The following is an 8278-nucleotide window of genomic DNA, read 5'->3' on the forward strand; positions in this document are numbered from 1 at the left end:
AGAGTTCAGATGAATTTTTGATAGAGGATGTGGGAACCTTAATGATGTTCGGTGAGGCAAAGTGTGAGATGCTGCACCTGGATGACCAAAGCCCGGTATCAACACAGGCTGATTGAGAGCAGCCCCACCAAGAAGGACTTGGGGGTGCTGGTGGATGAGAGGCTGGATGTGAGCTGGCCATGTGTGCACTTGCATCCTGAAAGCCAAGCATGTCCTGGGTTGATCCCACAGTGCGGGCAGCAAGTGACGGAGGGGATTCTGCCCCTCTGCTCCACTCTGGTGAGACCTCACCTGCAGTGCTTCATCCAGGTCTGGAATCCCCAGTACAAGAAACTTCTTGGAGTGGGTCCAGGGGAAGCCATGGAAATCATCAGAAGGCTAAAGTGCCCCTCCTGTGGAGACAGCCTGAGAAAGTTTGAGTTTCTCAGCCTGGAGAAGGGTCCAGGGACACCTTATTGCAGCGTTTCATAAAGGGGCCATGCCATGACCTAAAGTAGTGTCACTCCAACAAATTAACTTCAGTAGAACTCGCAGTGTTTGAAAACTTTGGATGAACAATTGCATTTAGGTAGAATCACAGAATCATTTAGGTTAGAAAAGACCCTTAATATCATCAAGTCTAACCTAGTACTGCCAAGGTCACCTCTAAACCATGTCCCTAAGAGCCCCATCTACATGGCTTTTATATCCCTCATGGGATGGTGACTCAACCACTTCCCTAGGCAGATGCTACCAAAGGTTAACAACCCTTTTGCTGGAGAAAGTTTTCCTAATATCCAGTCTAAACTTCCCCTGGCACAACTTGAGATAATTTCCTCTTGTACTGTCACTTGTTACTTGGAAGAAGAGATTAACCCTCACCTGGCCACAACCTCTTCCCAGGTCTCCTCAGCCACTGTGGCACAAGCTGTGGGCTCCAGGCAGGTCTCTCTGCTCCTCTTGGGTTTCCCTAGTTTGGGAGACATGAGGAAAAACAGCAGCGTAAAAGGAACTAGGAACTGAACAAGCTTTAGCCTTGACCTTCAGTTATCTCCCAAAAATGGACAAAATTTCCCAGAGGGAAATGAGCTGGAGAGATGGCAGCACCAGCTGGCCTCAGAGTCTCAGACAGAAGCTGACCAAGCCCAACAGCAACATGGCCTTAGGGCCAGACAGGGATGGGGTGTGCTGAGCCTGGTCACTCACAGCCTCCCTTCTCCTGCCAGGGGCAGCTCCTGCTCCCTTTGTCCTTTCTCTAGGAGACAGAGACTCACAGAGACAACTATACCTGGCCAAGTTCTCACTGGCAGAGGGGAAAGAGCAGCTCTGAGGAGCTCAGAGGATCCTTCACTGTCAGAACCCAGGAAATTCCTCTGGCTGCCCTGGAGGACTCGAGCTCCTGCCCAGGGGGTTCAGAGACCTTGGCACAGAGCACAAGACCCCTGTGCCTTTGATTTAGCCCTTGGATAAAACAATTACCAACCTTATGTGAAGAATTACAAGCCACAAAAGTTTAAGTAGAATGATAGTGAATTTATCACGGGGTGAAAAATAGACTTTTTGGGGGTTTTTAGAATGGGGGTCCAGGGAGGCAAGATGGAGGAATCTGGGCATGTCCAGCCTTTCTCCTTCTTCTTGACCTCCATCATCTGCTGTGATGTTGGCACTTTTAGATTGGTTTAGAATAACACAGATGACAGGTATTGGAAAGTTATTGTAAATATTGTACATGTAGTTTTTAGTATAAAGACATAACACCAGGGGCAGGCAGAGTGCCTCTGACTGTCTTGCTGAGCAGACCTCGGCAGGACAAGAGAAAGAATTTTATAGATAAGATACAATAAACAACCTTGAGACCGAGAAATGAAGAGTTCTGACTCCTTCCTCAACCGCCGGGCTGGGAAAAAAGACTTTCTAAGTTATCTCGGGGTCACTCTGACCAACGAGAGACCCCAAGACTTCACCGGTGCCTTCCCACCACCAAGCTCAATACCCTCAGAAATCCTGGCAGTTTGATGAGGTTTATTTGTACATTGAAATCATGGCAGTTTGATGAGGTTTATTTGTATATTGAAATCATTAAAGACCCCTGTGGTATTTTTGAGAAATTCACTGCTGGAGTAATGTCAGCTATCTCCACAAGATGTCACAAGATAGTCAGGATGAAGAAAGAAACCAATCCTTCCAGACATCCAGACAGCATCCCGGGATACTTCTGCTTCCTTTCAGATATAACATCACACAATGGCCTCACATAAAATATAATCTCAAAAGGATTATACAGCCTAAAAGATACCGATTATCTGCAATAGCTAACTATAAATGATGATTACTCCCCAAATGCAGTAATTTTGGAATTAATAATATATTGTTGTTATTCTTGCACTTCCAACTGCTCATGGTGCTATATTTTATTAATAAATCAGTATAATCTGTAGCCTTGACCTTATGTAATCGGCAAATTCTGTATAAGGTAGCAACATTCAGTCAATAAACTCCCTGTGTTTTTCATTTAATGATTCTTCATGGGTACATTCCCTTCTCCCCTAAATTCCATGTGAATTATTATTGTGAATTCTGGAAAAGGTTCTGCTCTTCTCTGTCATAGTAAGTAGAGATAATTTAATGGCCTTAGCAGATTTCTTACCAATACAAACCATCAGGCATGTTGTTTGTAAAGCATACTGGAAACTTTTTGATTGAAACCATTAATGAATTAATGGAAACAATGTGTCATCACTTCTGAAAGTGCTCACTCACCCTGCAGCTCTTACCCAAACAGGCACAGGCAAACTTCTGGAGCAGACAATCCCAGCATCAAAACCCCAACCATAAGCACTTTACCTTCCTACAGCTACAACCTTCCTATGCAGCATGCCCACAGTGTAAACGTGGGGAATGTGTTAATAATGAAGATGCAGCCCCATCATCACTACATAGTTTACATGTGCCCTCCCCACCTCCCCCACAGCTCTGACAAGTGTCAGGATGACCAGACACATTCCCTGGTACTGTACTACAGCTGCAGAAGTGTTGAGCAGCCTGTAATTACAGTTTGGGTTAACAACTTTGTAGGCAGTGGCCTGTAATCGGGATAAACACAGGAGATGCCCAGTTGCCATCAAACAAGCTCCCCACCCTCCCGTGCCAGCCTGGGGCTGAGGAGCCTTGATGAGAGCTGAGAAAGGGGAAGCCCCAAGGCTGCTCCTGCCTGTCCTGGGGCAGCAGGAATCCACCCAGGTGGGAAGAGTGACTGGAAAGCTGCTCAGCACAAAATGACATGGTGGAAAAGGACCTAGAAGTGCTGGCTGACAGCAGCTGAACATGAGCTGGGGTGTGCCCAGCTGACCAAGGAGGTCTCCTGGGCTTCTGTGTCAGCACCAGTGTGGCCAACAGGACCAGGGCAGTGACTGTCGCTCTGTGCTGGGCCCTGGGGAGGCCACACCTCGAGTGCTGTGTCCAGTTCTGGCCCATCAATTTAGGAAGGACGTTGAGGTGCTGGAGCATGTCCAGAGAAGGGACACAAAGCTGGTGAAGGGGCTGGAGCACAAGTCTGACGAGGAGCAGCTGGGGCTGTTTAGCCTGGAGAAAAGGAAGCTCAGGGGTGTGACCTTATCAATCTACAGCCACCTGGTGATCGGTCACAGGTTGCACTCGATGATCTCAGAGATCTTTTCCAGCCTACTTGATTCTGTGATTCTATGAAGGGACTCGCAGCCACCGGAGCCTCAGCGCGTCCGAGCGTCCCGCCCCCGCCGTCCACCCTCAGCGGGGAGGAGAGAGCCGGCGGGGCCGGGGCGGCCGCAGGGAACGTCCCAGGGTAGGTACCGGTATTGCAGGGAGATGTAGGGAGCTGTAGTCCGGATCCCGCTGCTGCAGGGAGCTGTAGGGAGTTGTAGTCCCGGCAGGAGGCGGGTCCCTGTGCGGGTCCCGGTGCTGTAGAGAGCTGTAGGGAGCTGTAGTCCTGGCTGCGGGCGGCTCCCGGTGCCGTAGGGAGCTGTAGTCCGGGCTGCGGGCGGCTCCCCGTGCCGTAGGGAGCTGTAGTCCGGGCTGCGGGCGGCTCCCCGTGCCGTAGGGAGCTGTAGTCCGGCTGCGGGCGGCTCCCGGTGCCGTAGGGAGCTGTAGTCCCGGCTGCGGGCGGCTCCCGGTGCCGTAGGGAGCTGTAGTCCCGGCTGCGGGCGGCTCCCGTGCTGTAGGGAGCTGTAGTCCGGGCTGCGGGCGGCTCCCCGTGCTGTAGGGAGCTGTAGTCCGGGCTGCGGGCGGCTCCCCGTGCTGTAGGGAGCTGTAGTCCCGGCGGCTCCCGGTTCCGTAGGGAGCTGTAGTCCGGGCTGCGGGCGGACTCCCGGTGCCGTAGGGACGAGTAGTCCGGAGCCCCGGTGCGTGAGCAGCGCTCCGGCCCCCGGTGCGTAGGGAGCTGTAGTCCGGGCGGGCGGCTCCCGGTGCTGTAGGGAGCTGTAGTCAGGGCTCGGGCGGCTCCCCGTGGAGGAGCTGTAGTCCGGGCTGCGGGCGGCTCCCCGTGCTGTAGGGAGCTGTAGTCCGGGCTGCGGGCGGCTCCCCGTGCTGTAGGGAGCTGTAGTCCCTGCAGCCGCCGCCTACAGCTCCCGGCGGGCCGTGCCCTCGCTGCGGCTGGGACGGGCGGAGATGGCGACGGCGCGGCTGAGCGGCACCGAGAACCGTCTGGTGTCGCTGCCCCTGTCGCGGATCCGCGTCATCATGAAGAGCTCCCCGGAGGTCTCCAGCATCAACCAGGACGCGCTGTTCCTCACCGCCAAGGCCACGGTACCGGCTCGCCCTGCCCTGCCCTCGGGCCCCCCGCTCCTCCCCGTCCCCAGCTGAGGGGCCTCTGCCCTCGGAGCGCTCCGCGGCCCCGGGCCGGGCTCTCGCTCCGCTTCTCTGTCCGCATCCTGAGACCGAGCTGACCTTAAAGCTGCCCCGAGTCTAGAAACACAGAATGGTTTGTGTTGGAAGGAATCTGAAAGATCATCTATTTCCAAACCCCTGCCGTGGCCAGGGACACCTTCCACTGTCCCAGGTTGCTCCAAGCTCCTTCCAACTTGGCCTTGAACACTTCCAGGGATGGGGCGGCCACAGCTTCTCTGGGCAACATGTGCCAGGGCCTCACCACCCTCCCAGGGAAGAATTTCTTCCTAATATCTGATCTAAACTTACTCTCTGTCAGTTTGAAGCCATTCCCATTTGTCTTATCACTACATGCCCTTGTAAATAGTCTCTCTCCATCTTTCCCGTAGACTCCTTTCAGGTACTGAAATTTAATGAGTCTCTGCACTGAGTGCCCAGTGTATGTGCAGTTAAATACAGTGCTTCTGCCTTTAGATAGGGATCAACGATATGTCTGAATTCTTAGTCTGACTATACAGTTTTGTTTTAATGTTTTAGGAGCTTTTTGTTCAGTATTTGGCTACATACTCCTACAAACACGGCAGAGGGAAGGAGAAGAACGCTCTGACGTACACTGACTTGTCTCATACAGCAGAAGAGTGTGAGACCTTTCAGTTCCTTGCAGGTATTGCTAACACAAGGGTAAATCCAGTGTCTGCTTTGGAAAATGAAATCTTGCTCTTAATGCTTTGTTTTGTGAGGGCAGAGTTCTCCTACTGGTTGTTGATCTCCTGCTTATCATTCAGCTGGAACTCATAAACTACTTCCTTAGAAACATTTCTTTGTGAGTGGAGATTTTTCTGCTGCCTCTAAATTATACAGTTACACTGTAGACACTTCTCAGGATATTGCCTTAGGCATTTCCTAAATTCCAGCAGTTCCATCTGAAAGCTTTTTGCCTGTGAAAGAAGATCGTTGCACATCTTTAGGTGAGAAGTTGTGTGGACCAAAAATGACACATGGGAATATAAGTTTTGAGAAAAGAAGCTTCATCATATGGTGCCCCTATGCTTCTAGATACATACACACACACACACACGTTTTTACTGATACTTGGATTTTATATTAATGGCTCATTGGATCTAAGGCAGTTGAGCTCTCTGTTTTACAGCAAATAATTTACGTTAGCAGACATTAAAAGTTGCCAGTAATCAGTCATGAAATAGAGTCCTTATCTTTGGTTACTTGTACCATAAGTGGGTAACTCCTTCCTACTTTTACAGCAGTGTGTGGGTCAGGCTGACTTACCTGGTTATTCACCTAAGGTTTGTTAAAAATAGTAATATTTCTTCTTGACTTAATTTCTTTAGTGGTTTGGATGCAACAGGATTAACAAGGCAATGCAAGTATTGAAATTGACTATAAAAACAACAATTCTGCCTTTCAGATATCTTGCCAAAGAAGATCCTAGCTAGCAAATACCTAAAAATGCTTGAAAAAGAGAAGCGAGATGGAGAAGTGAGGGAAGACAATGATGAGGCTGAGGAGGAAGAGGATGAAGACAAAGCTGTTGGTGACAGTGTTGGATCTTAAGGCCAATGGAGAATTGTTTCATAGTCGATCCATTTTTCTATTGTATAAAGGATGTTATTTTTATGACTGAGAATCCAGATGCTGGATGTATTTTTACACTGAGCCATCTGCTTTTGCTTTAAGAAGTTTAGAAATTGAACTTTGTACTCGTTGGAGAATGGAATTCTTCCCTCAGAAACACAGTGGGGTAGGAAGAGACAGTGCAAACCTGACAGCAGAGCTTGGTCAGATGATTTGAAATGACTTTGTCAGACAATCATTACCCAAATTTAAAATTTCTTACAGGTAGCTTTCAGTTCAAAAGCTCCAAAAGTGGACCAAGTCCATTAAAAAGTTGTCTGTAAAAGCAGTCATGTGGGGACCCAAATGGGAGAGGGGATCCATGCCAAGAGCTAATGGTGGTTCTGTAGCTGTGGTGGTAAATGGGGTAGAAAATTATGTAAATATGTGCATCCAGAACCCTTTTCTTGAATGAACTCCACTTCTGCAGTTTCTCTTGCCAAAATGCACATTGAAGTCTGTTAATTGTGGGTTCTTGAAAAAGAACAGCTCCTTTACCATGTGAGTGACAGAGATGGATTTTTTATTTGGTTTTGGTTTGCTTTTCTTTTTTTGCTACAGAAATGGCAACCATCCTGTGTAGAACTTTGCATGCAACTTTTTAAAATAAATGATTTGTATGAAAACTTGACAATGGATGCAGAAACCTCCTGTAGTTCTTTCTAGTTTCAGTCACACACGTGCTCAGTGTGGCAATGTCTGAGAGAGAGAAGTGACCAAGATCTGTCCCCAGGGGTGAAAAATGCCCCAGGTAAGCCAGGGAATGTTAACAGGTAATAAAAACCTCCCACTCCAAAAAAGCTGGGCAGCAGATTGGCAAGGAATTTGTCTCAAGCAATATGGAGGGCATGGTTAAGTTACCAGAACTGAACAGCTGAACAATTTCTCTTGGATTGAAAACACAACCACACTCAACTTCTCTTAAAACATAGCAGGGAGCTCCAGCATCTCCACAATCCAGCACATTCCATATTCTAAGAAAGCCAAGTGGAGCTTAGGCAGGTAGGGTCAGGGACTGGCAGAGCTACTGAGCCACACCAGAAATGCTCCTGATGTTTTAACAGATCAGAGGATGCTGCACTTTAAGAAATTTTCCTGAAGTTGCCATAAATGAAAATCATATTGTGCCAGGAATGCTGCAGTGAATGCTGAGTAGAGCTGGATCCCTGGGGAAATTCCCAAGTGGGTAAAGGCAGAACTAAACCATTGTTCCAAGAGTTGGTTTGTGCTTTTTTGTTTTGTTTTGTTTTGTTTTTTCGTTTGGGTTTTTTTTTAATATTATTAAAAGTGCATGGAGATGGGTGGAAAACTTGAGTGTGGAGTGCTGTTTGGTGGGAGGGGGTATCAGTTTTTTGAGAAAGAAAAAAAAGATTCACCTGCACAAAATTGTACAGTGACTATCTAGCAGAAACAGGGATGAGGGCAACAAGCAAATACCTGAACCATGGGTGGTTCTCTTCAACCGAAGAGAGGAACATCCCCAAACAGCCCTGGCAGGGGTCTGACCACAGCCCCATCCCTGCACCCTGGGGACAGGAGGCAGGTGGGAGAGGGGGGAAAAGGGACTGGGAAAGGGGATGGAAGGTGTTTTAATTTTTGATTTAATTTCTCCCCTAATTCCACCTAATTTGTCATTAAATTATATCCTTTTCCCTCCAGTCACATCTGCTTTGCCCAGTACAGCAGCTTTTCAGTGACCTCGCTGTCTGTACATCAGCCCTTGAGCTTTTTAATCCTATTTTCTCCCTCTGTGCAAACTGCATCATTTAACAGGAGCTTCCTCAAAAGTGACCAAGTATAAGGTGGT

The 8278-nt window shown here is 48.7% G+C and overlaps 1 protein-coding gene across 1 annotated transcript; it reads left to right on the forward strand.

Moving 5' to 3' along the window:
- The first annotated feature begins 4493 nt into the window (after positions 1 to 4493).
- On the forward strand, positions 4494 to 7780 carry CHRAC1 (chromatin accessibility complex subunit 1). The gene is made up of 3 exons (XM_030227912.2): positions 4494 to 4758; positions 5377 to 5503; positions 6266 to 7780. The coding sequence occupies exons 1-3, from the start codon at positions 4621 to 4623 to the stop codon at positions 6409 to 6411; spliced, it is 411 nt and encodes a 136-aa protein (XP_030083772.2). The 5' UTR covers positions 4494 to 4620; the 3' UTR covers positions 6412 to 7780.
- Positions 7781 to 8278: the final 498 nt, after the last annotated feature.

Source organism: Serinus canaria, chromosome 2 (genome assembly GCF_022539315.1).
Source record: "Serinus canaria isolate serCan28SL12 chromosome 2, serCan2020, whole genome shotgun sequence".
Classification (NCBI taxonomy): Eukaryota; Metazoa; Chordata; class Aves; order Passeriformes; family Fringillidae; genus Serinus; species Serinus canaria.